The sequence below is a fragment of the Chaetura pelagica genome, unplaced genomic scaffold (assembly GCF_000747805.2).
Source record: "Chaetura pelagica isolate M959 unplaced genomic scaffold, ChaPel_1.0 scaffold65, whole genome shotgun sequence".
Taxonomy (NCBI): Eukaryota; Metazoa; Chordata; class Aves; order Apodiformes; family Apodidae; genus Chaetura; species Chaetura pelagica.
The window spans coordinates 974,092-993,068 of record NW_009953386.1 but is presented as its reverse complement, the minus strand read 5'-3'; the positions used below and the strand labels follow the sequence as shown (position 1 = coordinate 993,068).

The 18,977-nt window shown below is 46.8% G+C and overlaps 1 protein-coding gene across 1 annotated transcript; it reads left to right on the top strand.

Annotated features, from left to right (window-relative positions):
* Positions 1 to 10,289: 10,289 nt before the first annotated feature.
* Positions 10,290 to 15,558, top strand: UPK1B (uroplakin 1B). Its single transcript, XM_009998224.1, has 7 exons — positions 10,290 to 10,370; positions 10,902 to 11,102; positions 12,616 to 12,690; positions 13,436 to 13,558; positions 13,858 to 14,037; positions 14,777 to 14,860; positions 15,508 to 15,558. Exons 1-7 carry the CDS (start codon positions 10,302 to 10,304, stop codon positions 15,556 to 15,558), a joined length of 783 nt encoding a protein of 260 aa, XP_009996526.1. The 5' UTR covers positions 10,290 to 10,301.
* The last annotated feature ends 3,419 nt before the right edge of the window (positions 15,559 to 18,977 follow it).

Here is an 18,977-nt window from a genome sequence, read left to right as displayed (position 1 = left end):
GTGGCAGCTGCAGCAAAAGCCACAGGCAGGCTGGAGAGGCAGGAGGCAAGGCTGGCATGGGGCCAGGCCAGCTGCAAACCCGAGGGGTACAGAGGACATCTGTCCCTCTACGGCTCGTGTCCTCACCCCCTGCATGGATGCATCATGTTGGGAGAGGAGGGGGCCATGCGGAATACCCTTCTCCTCCAGGAAGGGGCTGGCTCCCAGCCATGGCACGTGGAGGGCTTGGGCAGCAGGCGCAAGCCTCAGACCCAAATCTGGCTGAGGGAAGGAAGGTCAAACTGGGGACTGGGAAGCAGCTGTTCGCAGCCCTCCTGGGAATGCGGGAGCAAAGCTGGGCTGCTGGAATTGGAGCTGGATTCTGCTGTTGGCAGTGCCCTCAGGGAGGGTTGCTGACCTGGCCGGTGAGGTGGAGACTCCACTGGGAAAGGCAGCAGCCCCACAGCTGGGCCTTTGGATTACGTGCAGCAGGGATGCTCAGCTTCACCCCCTGTGGTGCTGCCAGGCTCTGCTGCCGTGGGCTAGAGGGATCATCATCAAAAAAGTCCACCTCCTGGGGACTAGCAGATGGTGTGTGTCAAACTGAACCTGCCTCCAGGTGCATGGGCATAGCTGATACAGCAGGCTTACTGCTAGGGATGTGGGATTTCCTAAGTCCTCTCCCTTAACTGTGAGATCTGATCTTCCCGTGCAACACTGAACTGCAGTTAGGAGCCTCCTGTTCATGGATGAGAGTGGTTCCTTTGTGATTCTGGCATGAGGCAGTCACAGAAATGACTCCTGGGATTCTGCTGCTTTGGCCATAACCTCCTTTTCCTCCCTCCCTAATTCCTCCCTCTCACACTCTCTCTGTCTTAAATAATTATTTCATGATTTGAAGAAAGGAAATTCAAAGGATGTAGGAAGGTGAAAGACTATTCTTAGAGGTTAGGAGCAGGGCCAGCTCACTGGAATTACCCACAACTTCTGATCAGCCCTTTTCAGTATCTGTGTTTGGCATGTTTCAGCACCACTTTGAGCATCCTCCAGAACCATCCCATGCCAGTTCTGAACAGCTACAGCACACCTACTGACAGGCATGTTCTCACATTGCCCTGCCACCCATAGAGCCCATTGCCATAGTCAAGTGATAGATCTGAGAAATTTAGTTTTCCACATCCATCTGAAAATGGCCCAGGTTGTGGCCTCAGCATCTGACTATGCCCAGACTGCAGTGCATGTTCACCCTCAAACAAGCACTTTGCCTTTAACCCACAAGCACCAGAGGTATGCACATCTGTGGACCTATGTCTGGACACACATGAGGAAAGCACTTGGAAATGTGGATTTGGACGTGTGCATATACACGTGTGAGAGCTTGCACAAATCTATGAGTCAGGCCGTATAGAGCTGTTTACACCTGTTCTCCTCTAAAATATGCCAGTGTACACACAGACCCACAGGGAAGGCTAAGGCAGCTGTAGGCACCTCACTGGAAGCACTGATGGTGGCACCTGGGCTTCCCGCCACATGGTTTGTCAGCCTCACTGCACTCCCTTGCTCAGGGAAGGTCTCTGCTTGACCCTCTGCTGTGCACATGCATTCATAGAAACTTATGGTCTGACAGTAACACACACCAAAAAAAGATCAAACAAAAAAATCCAAACCCATCCCAACTCCTACCCGATACCAAATTTCCCTCCAAATTTCACGAAATATATCCTTACCCACTAAACCAGATTAACACCTAGCTGTTGGTAGCCAAATGGTGAAGGCAGCACAGGGCTGAGCACCATGATCCCTGGCCTTACTCACTCTTCCAGCCCAAACAAGGATTTATGCTAACACCTGTTTGCAAATTCCCAGACAGGGTTACAGAGCAGCAGGAGCTCAGCAGCACCAGGGCCTTCTCTCAACAGCCGCTCTTGCTGCTGGTGACTGGCAAGACCACAGACTTCCCAACCAGCTTCCTTTCATCTCTGTCCTCTGTCTTCATTTTATTTTCCAAAACCAGCATCTCCACACTTGCTGCCTCTCGTCTTGACGGAGATGAATCACAGAATCACAGAACCACCAAGGCTGGAAAAGACCTTTGAGATCATCAAGTCCAGCCTATGACCTAACAGCACCACATCAGCTAGATCACTTACCCTCAATGCTTAACCATAGACCTATAACAGTAGATCCTCAGCCTAGACCCTTAACCCTAGACCCTTAACCTTAGACCATTTAATCTAGATACTTATGCCTAGACCCTTAAACCTTGACCCTTAACGCTAGAGTCCTAACCCTGGACAGAATCATTCCAGAAGATCATCCAGTCCAATCATAACCTAAATCCCCCTATTGTAACATAATCTACCCAATCAGTGCTTAAATCATGCTGCTAAGCAATGTATCTATATTTCTCTTAAATACTTCCAGGGATGGTGAATCCACCATACAGAGCAGTAAGGTCTCCCCTCAGGGAGGATGAGGGAGGATGTTGTTCTAGTTTGGTTTGGTGGGTTTTTTGGTAGCAGGGGAAGGGCCCCAGGGTGGCTCTGGTAAGAAGCTGAGAAGCTCCCCCTGCCCCAAAACCCAGCTAAAAGAGTGATTAGAGGGACAACAGATGCGCCTCAGCGATTAACATAGGACAGAATGGCTATAACACCTGTGCAGAGCTAGGAGAGGGGGAGAAGAGCTGTGCAGCAGGAGGAGGGCGGTGCTGGTGGAGGAGAGCTTTGCTGGTGGCTGGTGGGGAAGAAGGGGAAGAAGGTGCCCCAGCAGAGGTTTCCCTGCAACCCATGACCAGATGGCAGCTGTCCCCCTGCACTCGTGGAGGAAGGTGGTGGAACATTCCCCGAAGACACCAGGAGAGGTGAACTTGGCCACTAGATTTGGATTTTGTGGCCAGAGGATTTGCTGCCAGTGGACTCTGGTTGTGCAGCTTTGGAAGACTCCGGGCCAGGGGAAGTGGCTGTTCCCAAAGCCCCCGTGACTCTGTGGGAAGCCCAGGCTGGAGCAGCTCTGGACCTCGTGGGAAGGACTCATGAAGGAGAGGTTCGTGGAGGACTCTCTTCCATGGGAGGGACCCCGTGGGGAAGCAGGGAAGGACTGTGAGGAATTCTTCTGCCTGAGGAGGAAGGAGCAGCAGGACCCACCAGCCTGTGAACTGACTCTAAACCCCATCCCCTGTCCCCCTGTGCCGCTGGGGGGAAGGAGGGAGAGAAACCAGGACTACCAAAAGTTGGGGTGGTAACAGCACCAAGACAGGCTTCATGTGTTGTAGAGTGCACAAATCATGGGCAAGCAGGTCTGAATATTTAGGTTTAGACAAATCTGGATTCCTACTCTTGAGCACCCAAGTGACAAATGTCTTGCGCCTGTCTACTCTATCAGGCTGGCTGCAATGGCTAAGTCTTCTTTTGCTTATGACTGTGATACCTCATGGAGCTGGAAATGCCAAAAGCACTGTCCTTTCCTCAGGGTGAAATCTTACGGACATCTCATGGGAGAGCTACATCTCTCTTCGGTTGTCTCCAAGTACCAAGGGGATCCATAACAAGTTAGAACTACTGCAGTTCTCTTTAATTTCCCCAAAGATATTTGCAAGTATGGCTGCCAAGGAGATGTATACCCTTTTGATGTTTGCTTTTGACTTGTGACAGGCTCTAAAAGCATGAAGCTCCCATCAGCCTTCCCAAGCCCATTATTCGTTTGACTGGGTTTTGCACCAGCAGATGAAGAACACCAAGCACAAGCATCTGCGCTTTTGCCAGAGCTCAAGGCTCCAGTAATAGGAATCATGACTTTTGGCAGACTTATACTGGAATGGGTGAAGGAGGAGAAAGTGAGAGACATTCCTTTTCTGCTGTGCTTCTCAGCCTCAGCTCCCCCCAGTTCATCAAAGGTCAATAAATATAGGTGACTGTGCTTGACAGTACTCAGACTTAATAAGATTAAATGTGTTAAGAATCCAGAAGGCCCAAGGAAATGCAATAGTCTCCCCACTTTTCATATTATCCACAGAGCAGCAAACACATTTCTATTTCCAAAAAAAATCCTAAAGAAAATTAAAACTGATCCAACTCCAACCACTGGATTTTCCCCATGCAACTTAATTAAATGAGAACATCAAAATTCATGTACTGTCTTTTTCTGGTCAGTACATTCTTCTTATTCGTATTCAAACAGCAGTCCAGCAATTCTAAACTTTGTATTTACATCCTTCCAACTTGCCCACCCTCTTTAAAGTTCACGTATCTCCTACCAGTGAGTCATTCATCCACCCTTTTCAAAGTATTAATAGAAGCTCTCTAAAGCTTTGTGTTTTCAGCACAACTGCATTCCAGTATCATCTGAGAACCACTGAGACACCCTCCGGTTGAAGGAGGACCCAGGACCGGGGAACAGGTTTGGCTAGAAAAAAAAGTTTTCCTCATGTGATGGGCACCCTACCAATCACACAGCACTTTCCTCAAGCGACGTGGGCTCTTTAAAACTCAGTGGAGGTGGGAGAAAAGGGCTTTTTCAGCTCTGCAGGTGGGTCGGGATTTCTGTTGAGAAGCATCACAAGAAGGGAAGGGTGAGTGTCTTGCTTTGGCCATCATCTTCCTCTTAATGAAGCATGTGAAGGATAAGTGTCTGTTAGAAGAAAAGGAGGCTTTTATGTTTAACCATTTTTATTTTAGTCCCTGGGCGGTGTTTAATATGTGGGAGTCTGGTACTTGGATAAGGTCAATGGCAGAAGATTATTAAGTATTTCATTGTTCTTACCTCAGGCTGTGTCTTCTCTATGGGTGTTTTAATTTGTTTCATATTTTTATCTCCTAAAGAGTGGGGAGGAGGAAGTAGGAAAATTAAATCTGTTGCAAATATGTTTGAGTGAGAAAAAATAACAACAAAAAACCAAAACGCTGTTGCAGAGAAAGATGAAGTCTGTAATTCCCCTTCACTTGTGAAAAGCGGAAAGGCAAAGGTGAGTGTCTTGCTTTGGCCATCATCTTCCTCTTAATGAAGCATGTGAAGGATAAGTGTCTGTTAGAAGAAAAGGAGGCTTTTATGTTTAACCATTTTTATTTTAGTCCCTGGGCGGTGTTTAATATGTGGGAGTCTGGTACTTGGATGAGGTCAATGGCAGAAGATTATTAAGTATTTCATTGTTCTTACCTCAGGCTGTGTCTTCTCTATGGGTGTTTTAATTTGTTTCATATTTTTATCTCCTAAAGAGTGGGGAGGAGGAAGTAGGAAAATTAAATCTGTTGCAAATATGTTTGAGTGAGAAAAAATAACAACAAAAAACCAAAACGCTGTTGCAGAGAAAGATGAAGTCTGTAATTCCCCTTCACTTTGAAAAGCGGAAAGGCAAAAAAAAAAAAAAAATCCTATTGTTTTGGCTGTGCTGAACTAATGAGGGAGAGAGGAAAAACCTACCTCCCAGCTCTATTTCCAAGGTAATTGCGCCTGCTGATGAGTTACCAGCCACTCCACTGTTCACACAGGCTTAATTTCATAGCAATGTCTCACCAGAAAAATCAATTAGTCTCTGTCCCACACTTGATTCTTTGGGTTTTATTTTTTCTCCTTTGGTAGCACAAAATAACAGGCTGGGTTTTCCTTTTCTGAGTGTGGCTGATTCCTGGGGCACAAACTGTTCTCTGTCAGAGGTGGATGCATTTCAGGACAAGTGAAGCAATGGGGGAAGTCTGGCAGGGCAGAAGGAGCATGTGGTTTTGTGTGCACTGGAGGTGTTTGCTTTGAAATATGTAAACAAATGATAAATTGTAAAGCCTTCAGCTTCTTACATCAGAGTCCAAACAGTTTATCAATAATGTATTTAACTGAATCCTCTTAAAAACTACAACTCTGAAGATGTCCCAAGCACTTGGAAACTACCTGCTTTTTAAGCCCTTCAAGGGCCAAATTTTTCACTAAACCAATTGAAAATAAAAATAATAGTAGCTTTACTGCTCTCTGGCCCCTCAAGCCTGGATGCATCAGAGCCCACAGCAGGTCAGGGTGTGGGCAGGTCTGTGCTCACGGAGGCTTCCCACAGCATCAGCATCCGCTCTGGCACCTCCGGCAGTGGTTCCAGCCCAGTGGCTTCCCCCCTAGCAGTGCCCCAACCCAGGCATCTTGCTCCAGCCTGTGGAGACATGCTCTCCAGCTGGGGCTGGTGAAGCTGAGGGGCAGAAGGTGTGGTGCCAGGGCTCCTGCACCTGAGGCGTTTCCCAGGAAGGACCATGTTTCTGCCGTTGAGCGGCCGAGTTTGTTCAGTTGCGCTCGAGTGGAGCAGAATCCTCCAGCCAAAGCACGTGGAGCCCGTGAGCAATAAAATAAACACGTCCTTTGTCTCTTCCTCCTTGCGCAGGGGGATGAGAGTGCAACGCCCTGCACGGGGACACTGAAGCAAAGCAGGGTAGGGAGGGGGGGAGGTAAAGCCCCTCTAAGCCCAGCCACTGCTCCGAGAGACCTCCAAGAGCAAGGTGTAGAGACAAATGATGCTCACAGAGGTGCGTTTGAACATCCCTTGGTCACAAGTGCCGTGACTCCACCAGGAAAACTGGCACAAAAGGCAAGGCAATCAAAATGTGACCTGCACCTGCATGGGGCAATGCCAAACCAATTCTTACTCATTGGATTGTCTGGCTAGAGATGGTGAAGGACTAGGCTAAACAGAGAGCATTCATCTGTAAGGATACTGAAATCCTGTTCCAATCTATAGAAAGAGAGTGTGAAGGCTTCAAAGGATCAACTACCCAGTGTGTGTGAGGGATGCACAACAGAGACTGAATCCTGCTTGAATCCAGGAATTGCTGTGAGCACAGCTTCCTTTGAAAGCCTGCTTGGGCTTGGCACTAAAATACAAGGGCAGAAACCAGCCTCTGCAGAAAGGAGCTCTTTTCAGCTTCCACAGTTGTGCTGCAGGTCTCAGATTCACTGAGAGTAGTGGGATGGAGGAGAGGTCAAGAAAACTCCTAGGACATGGAGATAACAGGTCCATCTGCAACTTGTGGAGGAGTAGGACGAGGCAGGACTACCAGTGTTTCTGGACCCTCATGAGCATCAGCAGCATTGTGGGAGTTTGAGGTGAGAGGGGAGGGGAGAAGTTGGGCTGTGACCATGGCATAAGGAAGAGGAAGAAGGATGCGATGTGGGAGGGATTTAGGCTGTTGTGGAACAACGGAGGCAACAGGCACATTTCCAAAACTGCTTGGAGCAGAGAGAAAAGCCTGTGGTACTGATAATTGAATATCTGAGACCTAGACAGGTCAAGACTAAATTGTAAAGTATCCAAGAAGTACTGAAAAACACCAGGTTCGTGCAAGCTGAATACTGAAATCCCAGGACTTGGCCACCTTCTGGTGTGGAGATTTTGGATAACAGTTGCAGCTGAAGTTCAGTTTCCTCAAGGTTTTCCCTGAAGCCCCAGGATTTGGGTCATACAGCTAATCATAACTATACCATGAAGAAGGGCTCCTCTACATCCACATTATTTGTGTCTGTAAGCAGGGGCTGCTGGCACTTGTCTCTCTGGGCCCTGGGAGGAGGGCTGCCTACCCGTGTCACACCCAAGCGTGGCCATGAGTCATACCTGTACACAGCTTGTCTCCAGCAGGCTGGCCAAGGTCTGCCTCATGCCTCTGTAGTCATGCACCTGCACCAAGTGCTGTGCAAGTTGCTCTGGCTCAGTGCAGCTCACTTCTGAGGCCTGGGGAGCAGGCAGCAGGAGGAAAGCCCCAGTGCTCCCCAGCTTCTCTTCTGGGCTATGTTGGAGGGTCAGCTCTACAGCTGCCTAGGTGTTGTCAAAGCCTTGGAGCACCTCCTCAGTCTTTCATCCATGATGCTAATCCTAGACCGTCTATGACAGAGAAGGGACCAGACAAGGGGATGCCACATGTGGCAGAGGGGAACAAAGTGGAGTCCCAGAAACAGACTCCCTCAGTGACAATCACTTGGAGGGAGAGGGAGAATTCATATCCATATATCAACATCATGACACTTGTTCATTCATAGGTCTACAGTAAAGGCTCTTCCTTCCCTTTTCCTCTTCCCAGTTCTTCCCCCCATTCTGCAGTCCTATTGGACTGGAGAGCCTTAAGTGGCCTAGAAGTTTGCCACTGGACTCCAGCTCATATCAGTGTGGTGATGACTGTGTCCAGCTTTTCTCCCAGCTACAGTAGCCTAGGAGATGGGCCTGCCCCAGGAGAAGAGGCTTGCTTTCTCAGGCTGACATGCCCACAGTAGTACCTGCCCAAAGAGAGGCAAAATCAAGCTAGGTCCTGTTTGTTAGAGGGGAAGAGAAAACCACTTGATGGGGAAGCAAGCATGTGGGCTGTATGGATAGCCCACTTATAAGGGAGGAGTGCTGCCATTATACTGCAAGGAGGTCTGTAGGAGAGAAAGGAAAGGAAAAAGAGTTTCCTGCAGTGTTAGGGAAAGGATTGTGACTTTGTTAACCATAATTGATGTGATCTGCCATGCTAGCCACATGGCACACTCAACCCAGCTATCTACACGGCAGCTGGAGCAGACCTGCTTTTCCATGTTAAGAGTCAGAGTTCATGTGCCTGCATATGAGCAGGTGAGCTTTCCTTGTTTTCTGGACTGCTCTCTGACTTGTGGTGTCTCTTAGCAATCATCAAAGGCTTTCTGAAAAGCTCTGGAGTTTGCAGCACAAAGATCTATGATCAAGTCTCTAATGCCTTTCTGATGAGTAGAGGACCAGTGTCCATCTCAAGTTTGGCAGACTCTGCAGTGTTGGATTGCAGACCACATGTAGCCAACCATTGCCCAGACCCAGATCTGATCTGCAAGGCAGGATATTGTGGCCCCTGGGCATGCTGGTTGGTCAACAAGTTTGGTAGGGGCAGAGCTTTAGGGGCAGAGCCTGCCATTTCCAAGTACAGAGCCCTATAGCTTCGGGTGTCTTGTTCTGGCCTCCAGCACCCTGGCTGGGGATAAAAACAGGTTCTTACCTTAGAAATAATGATCAACCCCACTCACCCTATCTTGCAAAATACTTATGTGCTCTGCTGCTGATATAATCGTGAGAGTACTGGAGATCTCTTCATACCTGACCCTCAAACCACTGCAGAAAGGGTGGTAGGAAATTCTGATTTTCCCTCTGTCACTATTGGAAGTCCTGCCTAACCTAAAAGGGCTGCCACTGAGGGTGGCACTATTAGAGATGTCCCACAATGCTCTGTTCCTCATGAAAGTCCCTTTCCTTGACATTGAGTTAGCTCTGTTTTGATTTTCCAACAGCTTCTTCGAAGGATCCCAGAGTCAATAACGCCAACAAGAGAAGGCACCAGTGCAGGTACTCTAGTAGAAGAGGGGTGTTCAAGCTGCTTTTCCTGTTTTCTGCTCAAGTCGGGCCCACTTCAGCCTTTCTTTCACAGCTTGTATGTTCTTAACCACCCACCAACACACAGCTCGGCATTGGTTGCTTTTTCCACCTTCTCTCCACGCCTACACGTGCTCTGTCCTTTTGAAAGAAGCACTTCCTTGGCACTGGCATCTGGGCTTTTTTCTCCAAGAGGTCTCACATCTCTGGCTGGTGGCTTTATGCTGCTCTCTCTGGAAGGGGATGAATTCGATGCGGGGTGCCGGGCCCCAGCCTGCAGGATACAGCACTCTCTGGAATCTGGTGGGAATGCTACTTGGCCTGGATCCCATGAGCCAGCTGCAGGCTGAGCAGTCCCCTCCCTTCCTTGCACCTGACCAGGAAGGGGAGGCCCAGATCCAGATCCTGGCATGGGGGTGAGGTGGGGCTACCCTTGGCAAGGTGCTGCCAAGCTGTGAGCTATACATGTGTGTGGGATGCAGATAAAGAACCACAGCTACCAGTTCAGTCCCATGGCCATGCTGTCCAAGAGGAAAGGTTCAGTGGGGTGGCTAGCGTACGCTGAGATAAAGCTGGCTCCCTTGAAAGCAAAGCAAGTTGGGGGCACTGAACTAGTCCCCTGTCCATGCAAGTGTAGCTGGTGTTTCTAGCCAGGTGGAAATGCAACACCATTAACTGAGGTTTGCATGCATACTGTTGTGATGATGAAAGCCCTACCCAACAGGAAGTTGAAGGCACTGGCTGCACCCAGAGTGGTCCCAGTCTTCTGTAGCTCAAGTATCAAGGACAGTTTGAGTTACTAGGCTCACACCTGGTGAAGTTTCTCCTCTGAAACTTCTGTGAATCACGCAATGGGAGGTGTCCAGACAGGCTGGCAGGTTCTGTCTATTCTTCTCCTCAGGTATAATTTATATTTCTCATGGAAGCCTATTGTACTGGTCTAACTGAAAACTGTTTTTATTTTTTTCCCAGGTTGCATGAAGAATTAAAGATGGCAAAAAACAGTGATGGGATACACATCTTGCAGGGTCTATTAGTTTTTGGGAATGTCATCATTGGGGTAAGTGTAGTGGGATGAGTATGGGTGGAGGCTTCCTTCCAACATGATGCTTCTTGAAATAGCAGGTCCCAACCATGAAATCCCACTTCATGTGTGAAGTTCACACATAAATAGACCAGTAAAGCATAAAAGGAGGGGTAGAGAAGAACTGTGCTGTTGGGTGGGGAAGGGACAGCAAGGTACAGCAGGGGCTGATCCACAAGACCAACCTGAATTCAAGGGGAAGAGCCTTTGCTGCTGACCAACTTCATTCCAGCCAGCTCCCTCCATATGGTGATGGGAAAGGTTCTGTAATTATTTCTTAACCTCCTCACGTCTCAGGCCTGACTCCTCAGATCTGGGCTGGGTGAGTTTTGCCTGCAATTATTCTGTGAAGGCACAAGAGATCGTAGAGTTAGGGGGAGGAGAAGTTCAGTAGTCCCTGTTTGGCAGGAAGTTAACTCAAAGGAAAACAGTCTCTGTCATTTTCTGTCTCTGTTGTTTCTTTGGGGAAGCATGATACAATGGATTTCCCAAACTTGTGCTTCTCAGATGTGTGGCATTGCCCTGACAGCAGAGTGCATCTTCTTTGTGTCTGATCCCAATGGTCTCTATCCTCTGCTGGAAGCCACAAAAAACAACGACATCTATGCTGCTGCTTGGATCGGCATCTTTGTTGGCTTTGCACTCCTTGCCCTGTCTATCCTTGGTATCATTGGAGTCATAAAGTGCAACAGGACCTTGCTGATGGTGGTAAGTGTAGCAAGGTTTGCCCACACATTGCTGCCAAACTGAAAAAAATGCTTCTTGAGTTGCCCTGCTCACCTTGGTAATCAACCACTGAGCCAAGACCATTTTATCAGGGACAAAGAGCCAAAGGTTATTCTTGACCATGGCTGTGATGGCCCACAAGGTGACTCTTGTGAGGGAGGACACATGCAAACCAGGCTGAGGGAATTAATGATGATAGCCACAATGGAGGTTTAAGCTGAGTGGCTTGACCCTGACCTTGCCCTGAAGCAATGCAGAAGCACTTGTGCAATCAGATGTAGCTGGGATGTGGTTTAGACCCTTGTTTTTCCCCACCCCTTACTGCCTTTCAGCTGTCATATACCATTCAGTTTAGGAGCTGATAAGTAATGACTTCTGTACAAGGGATTAGTATGTGTTAGTGTACCAAATACGGGTGCAATTGAGAACATGAGACATCAGCAGGCAGGCAGAAATTACAGGGGTGGGGACCAAGAGCTTTGGATAAGCCAAGGACAATGTGAACAAATCTGTGCATTTTCTTACTTAGTCCTTCAATCAGGCAGTGGTGAAACTTAATTGGTGTTTGCATTAACAAAGGGTAGAGGCAAAAACTCTGTAATTGTCTCTTTCCTGGATTCATGTGAGATGGCAGAGTGTCTGTTTTAAGCAACAGAAACTTAGAGATCTGCACTCTTGTGCCAAGGAATTTTCCAGCAAACTTCTGACAGCAGAGAATTCCCCTAACTGAATTTTGGTGTCCTGGCTGAAAACTAATGCTGTGGTATATGAAAGAGAGGGTACAAGGGGCAGAAGCTGGGTAAGAAGGAAACAAATACCTCGAATCTGAGAACATTATAAAACATGGGAGGAGAAATAGAAACAAAAGAACTACAAAGGGAATACGGGAAAGATCAAAGGGATTGTGCTGAGAAGGGGAGAGAAACAGTGAAATTAACTAAGAGAGGTGATCCTCAGGATCTGTTTTCGTGAAGGGTCTTTGCTCACAGAGTAGGAAAGCTGAGGATGTCTGATGATGCAAAATCAGGAGGATCTGAATGGCATCCTAAGCCACCCTTTCTGTTTCTGCAAAGTACAAGGTCTCGGCTAGAAGTGAACACTTCTTGGAGAAAAGCTCATAGCTGTTAAGTGGAAGCAGAAGGAGGAGACACGGCACAAACATAAGATGCCAATGAGATGTAACAAAGAAAAGGGCAAATGTTACTCTAGGACATACCAGGCAAAGTATTTTCTGTAGAAGCAGGGTGGCATTAATGCCATGAAGTTCTGATTATTTTTTTTCTGTGAAGTGGAGAACAATTCCAGTCAAGAAAGCAGATTGCAAACTGAAACAAGCACCGGGAAGGACTACATGAATGTTCAGGGCCATGGAGAGGACTGAGGAATCTAGGACAGCCTGGCCTCCTTTCCCTTGAGCAGGGTTGCAGGCTAAATCTTGAAAAAAACTGCTTTGCTGTTTTCTCCAAGAGCTAACTGTGCTGTCCATCTCCCACAGTATATTATTCTCATGCTGATCACATATGCTTTTGAAATGGCTTCTTGCATCACGGCAGCCACTCACCGAGACTTCGTGAGTATTTCTTTCCTCCAGTATTCTTGCACCTGTGTTGGGAAACGTTGCAGTTCTAGGGCACCCGGCTATCCTCTTCAGTGTAGAAAATGGCCTGTGTGGTGGTACAGTGCAAACTCAAAGACTGCTGCTGAGTTAGAACAAGACCCGACAAGGAAAGTCTCCAATGTCATTATTCTAATCAAGGAAATAACTTTGGTATTTTTAACATAATAGTTATTTTAACATCGAAGAATGTTTACAACCTTGTAGCTAAGGAAATAGTAGTGTGGGGTAGCTGAATCATCAATACAGAGTTCAGTCTTTCATCTACAGACTGATTAATCCACCATACATGCAGAAGACAAATCTTCAGCTTTGCCCAGGCAGTGTTGCTAGTGAGGGAAAGATTACGTGGGTTATTTGAGATGGTGGTGGTGGGGAATGACTTGTGGTGCATTAGTTCTAAGCAACACATCAAATGTAACCCATCTCTTCTGCACATCTCCTGTGATCTTACATTTGGTAGAGCCTGCTTAAGAGTCGTGCTCAAGTTCTTCATCCTTGTTGCTCGTGTTTCTCAACTCCTGCTCTTTAATCTCCTGTGTGAAAAACTGTGGGAGATGTAGCATTCCTGTTCTCTAGCAGGACAGTGAAACCAGCAAACAAACCCACCCTAAATAACCCTATATTTGCTCTACATGGCCAGTTATTTACATAGTTTCTGCATTCTTCTCTGTTGTGTTGTTGGTTTTTTTTCCTGTAGCTCACTCCGAATCTCTTCCTGAAGCAAATGCTGCAGAGGTATCAGAGTCCTGAGGCAAACAGTGACAATGACAAACGGATAACCGAAGGGGTCACAAACACATGGAATAAACTCATGCTTCAGGTAATAATAACACTGCAAACTCTCACTAATTACTAAATGCTCTGCAGCCCTGGAATTTCAAGTCCTCCTTGGGGCCACTCAGCAATAAAGAGGACGGCATCTGCCTTGACCCTGAGAGAAAGGTCTGCCACCCTCGCCGCTTCGCCCGTTTATCAGAGGGGAGGCTGTCAGAGGCAGGCACTTCAAGAATCTCTCCCATAAATCTGTGGTTAATGCCTAACCAGCCACGTGCAGCACCCAGCCGTGTGCAGGGCTGTGACCTGGGCCCATAAGGACCATCCCCTCCTCTTGCCTCACAGAACCAGTGCTGTGGGGTGCAGGGCCCCTCTGACTGGCAGAACTACACGTCCACCTTCCGCATGACGCACAGCGATGCTGACTTCCCTTGGCCACACGAGTGCTGTGTCATGGATTCACAAAGGTCTCCTGTCAACCTCAATGCCTGCAAGCTTGGAGTCCCTGGCTACTATTATGACAAAGTAAGTTAATATCCTCTCAGTTTTTCCCAGTGTTGCTCAAAAAGCACCTCACTGGAAGGGAAGGAAACAGGGAATAGTCTTCTTCCTCCACTGTCAGCTGCAGTAAGCTTTGGGGAAGAGAAGCAATGCCTGCAGAGTCCTGGCCATTTGGCTGAACATGGGATAGGTTGTAATAAAAACTTTCCAGATGGAGAGAGAACTATTAAAAAAACTTTCCTAATGCCACCAGTAGCAGTGACAGCTCCAACATGTAGATAGGCAGTAGTAAAATCAAGCTTAGCCCAAAGATGTGTGCATACAATATGAGTTAGAGTATCAGCAATTTTCCTTGTCAGTGTAGAACTTTTCAGTAGACCATCTTGTCCTATTCAAACATGTTGCTGGGTCATGAGCATCAACTTCTGCACCAGCAAGCATTTCTAGAAACTGTTCAAGCTTCCAAATTTGCCTGCGACCTCTTGACTCTGGGGGACAACTCTACATTGGCTGTGTTTGGTTATATGTGTATACTTGGCAGGATGATGGCAAAGTTGTCCTCAAAGTGTATTTGGAGCTAGAAACAGGTAGGGTATCTGCAAGTAATCAACAATCAGCATAGCTCAGGCTTGTCTTCTTGAGATGCTGTGAGTTACCCAAGTTGCAATAGGAGAAGAGCGTGCCTCTCTCAGACATGGATAAGCTTGTTGTCTTGCAGCACAAGCTCAAAGATGGTGTTGATTCATGCATGGTTGTCTTACAGGGTTGTTATGATGCTATTTCTGGGCCAATGATCACACATGCCTGGGGTGTTGCCTGGTTTGGTTTTGCCATCCTCTGCTGGACTGTAAGTACTTACTTAATCATAGAATCATAGAATGGTTCATATTTGCCTTTATTTCCTCTTCTCTTTCTTGATATTCCACACCCAGTTGGGTGGAGGTGGATAAACGAACACATTTAAAATGTCTGTAAATTATAGTTATCCATTAAATACCAATCTGCCTGTAACAGGTTCCACTAACAGGGCTGCACGTGCAAGATTCCCTCCATTCTGGCTTCCACAGGCATGGAGCTAGATGGCTTTCCAGCCTTCTGTGGCCTGCTGCCATCTCAGCAGTACAACACAGCCAATGCAGCTTGCAGAGACTTGTTTGTGAAGGGGTTTGGATCACCTAAGCAATAACCACAACAGAGAATTCCATTTCTAGTTTGAAGACTTTGTATGAATGTGTTAAGTGCTCTGGGTACAGAAGCCTCGTGACAGATAATCCCTAGTGAGCAGAGTGATCCAGTCAAATAGCGAGGGCTGCACATGTTTTCATGCTTCACTGTGAAGCTTCTGTGTAGATAAAAAGCTTCCTCTGCCTGAAAGTACTTTGCTTATGAAGAATCTCTGTTGCTCTCTCCTACCAGTAGGACTAAATGGGGCTGGGGGAGAGGTGGGGAGAAGAAAATGGAGAGCAGAGAAACTTAATAGTCTTGTTGTTTCAGTTCTGCGTCCTCCTTGGTACCATGTTCTTCTGGAGCAGAATTGAATACTGAAGGCCCAGTGTCCTCAGCGCTGTCCTGAAGCACCATGTGAAGCTGCATTCATTCCTCTCCCTTGCTCCATCCTCCTTGAGCCATGGAGGATTTGAAGTTTTCCCACTACCTCTCCCATATATACTTTTGCTCCTCCAAAAACTTGACACACTGAGCTGATGACTCCAGGAAATAATCTTGTCCCTTCTTTGCCCCTTTTTCTTCAGCCTTAATGCCTCCTGGCTGAGACACAATCCTTCTTCGGCTGTACAAGAAATCCTTGGAGCATAATATTAGTGTTCTGATTTGTTCTGTGGTGACATCAGCAAGGAAAATGCCCATATATGCTCGCTTCAGAAAAACGTCTATCTAAAACCAGGCTGAATGTAAACCATAATGCTAAAGGCTCCAGCAGGGGCTATGTGAGCAAAACTGTAACCTCCTGTGACCAATAAAGATGAATACTGCAAGAGAGAAGACTGCAGACCTCTCTAATATATTTTATTGTTCAACTTCTGTTCCTGGTCTCTGTCACCTCTTGCCTCAGAATAATGCATATTCTCTAAGAGTTTAAGTGTGTCAGCAGCAAAGACATGTCACAGATAAAAAGTCTGTTGCTAGTCAAGCCCAACAAAAGGCTAGCTCACTCTTCAGCAATGTGCTGCCTATATCCAAGTCTACCTCCTCTCACTGATGAACCTACTGCCTGGCTTCTGCCTTCAGAAGGGTCAGCCCAGAAAAAACTCCTTTTGCTAACAACTGACTCCTTGAGAAGTCATCCATGTACTTCTCACAAGATTTTACACTTCTACAGGCTAAACTTCTTGCAGAATATGAGGTCCTGTGCAGCAGTTGGCTTTGTGGAAGTGGTTGTCCCATGCCCCTAGGTTAGTATCCTTCTTGCTTCAGCTCTCTGCATGTATATAGTAACGTTCCCCGAGTACTCTGCTTCAACATCACCAGATCATGTAGGACAAACAGCAAATAAGGGCAACAAATAACTTTTGTGAAAAATGCAAGCAAACAGCTAACTCAACCAAATCTAGTCCTTGTATCAGCAGTTGCAGCTCTCACCCAATTCGATACAGGCTGTTTATTTTGGCCCAGACTAATCCGGTGTCTTTCCTAGCAAACACTTCAGCAGTTACATGTGTCATGAGAAACATGCTCCTGTACAGAGCGTTTTAAGTTGAAGCCTCTTCCAAAGGTATACTGGCTCAGGTCCTGACACTTGCCAGCTGCCTTAATTCTTTGGATTTGTGTATTCACAAAAATACTAATTAAAAATAAATAGAAGTGAATTTCTTTGTGTGTTCAAGATGGTGTTTTTGGGAACGGGATATTATGAAGGTCTGTATCTGGGATATCGGGGGCAGTGCAAAAGCAGGCTTTCAAGTCCTGTAGCCCCATCCTGAAGATGTGAGTGCAAAGCACTGTGAGGTACAGTGATACAGATTCTGCAGCTGAACAATCCCTTGCTAAGGTAAATGGGGGAAGAAGAGGTGGCTATGAGGGTGAACAGCTTAAAGGAGACATAGGTCCCTGCAACACAGAGGGGTTTTGCTGTGTAAGTGTGCTTTCAAAAAGGAAAATCCCCATGGATCAGCCACTCTACTGGTTCAGTGGTGTGGTGACTGTCTTGGAGAGCCTGAACTCTTAGCAATTTCTGTAAGGAAATTAGTCTTCAGCACTTCTTTGTGAGACATAGATATAGACCACAGGGACTGTGTATGGAAGTGGTCTGGTTTTGTGTTTTGTTTTTTTTTCCTGTGTGTGTATGTTGCTGAAAGCTATAATAATACCTAGATCTAAAGAAATATAAAGAGAATCAGTGTCTGCCTAAATTAGGCAACAATAGCAAAGACTGGGTTCTCTGCTACTTGCTGTGAACTGCAAATGCCTGCCAACTGCAGCAGCAGCTGGAGAGAGATGGGGGTGGAAGGACAGTGCAGGCATGCAGCCTCTGCCCTTGCTTGGCCAAGCCCCTCCAATAACTCCTGAGTCACAGCAGCCCTCATGGAGAGCTGCACACCTGTGTAAAGGTCTCTTGCTCAAGTTGTAACTGAAACTCAGGTAACTCTGCAAATAGGTGAAATAACTGACTATGGGACTTTCTAGAGAGCAGCGATGCCGTCTGCATAAAGATGTGGCTGCAGATATGGCCAGTAGAAAACTTTAGGACCACAGAAACAGGTAATTTCAAATAATATTTTCCTTCTGTGTTGTTTTGCTTCAGACCCAAAGGTCTTTCCCTTCCTGCTGCATCTAAAAGTGGTAGGCACTGCGCCCCATATAGAGAATGCTGTAGGACTTTGTAGGAGATGAGGAACTGAGACTGCTTTGAATAGACTATCGCAGTACTAACTGCTTTGACCAGTTGCAAAAGACACTATTGACCTGTTGCATAAATGGCAACTTAGGCCACTTAAGTTTAGGTTCTTCAAATTTCCTTTCTGCATCTTGAGCTTTTCCATCACGTGCCACATGATTTATATTTCATAAAAATAAAAGCTGATATGAACAAGTGATCTGAGCCGTGACCGATATATGCAAAAGTGCCAAGCACACAACAGTGAAACCAGAAAAACCCAGCTTTATCTGCCTGAATTAAGGAGGAAGAAGAAGACTGGACTGATGGCAGAAGGATGTTGAACAGGCTTGTGAAAAATCCTGCACAACTTTTACTGTTTTTTCAGCTTCCGAAGGGTGATTCCAATCTCTGCAAGTTCCCTACCTGGGATGCCACGGGAGGGTGAGGAAAGGATGGAGTCCATGACAGGAATGGTGGTGAACAGGTTCACGTGTTGGCTGAGGCTTGTAAAGAAATCCTGTTCATTCTCAGCTGTTTGGATTGCTGCCTGAAGGTATGGATGTATGTGGTCTTTGGAGCAGGCAATATGCACAGATGCATAAAAGCTGCTGGACTAAGACAGGATGAAGCTCTCTGCATGTATTCTCTGTAGGTATGAAGATGCACAGTTCTCTCCTGGGGGAAAAAAAATAATAATAATTTTAAAAGCATGTTTCAGTTCTCTGCCAGATCTACCAACTGTATTTTTAGCTTATTAACTTCTAGTAATAGCCTCACCTCTGAGAAATATCAGACTCTCACTGAGAAACATCCTCTGTTTCTAATTGTCAGAGCAGTGCGGCCTCCAAGCCAACAGGAATCCTGAACCCTCAGCTGCTCCCTTCCCCTACACACACAAATACATGCTGATGTCTTTCTTCAATGTTTGTGGCTGGCAGCATTGAAGGTCTCTGCTCCTTCAGGTGATGGGGCAATGTGGGCTGCCTTCATGTACTCTGTGCTTTGCCCCCATTTTTCAACAGGGTTTCCTACCCCTTCCTCCTTTCCCCTCACTACTTCTTCTCCTGCATAAGGTCTCTCTGCACAGACTCTCTCAAGCCCTATTTCTCATTTTGACACACATTCTCTA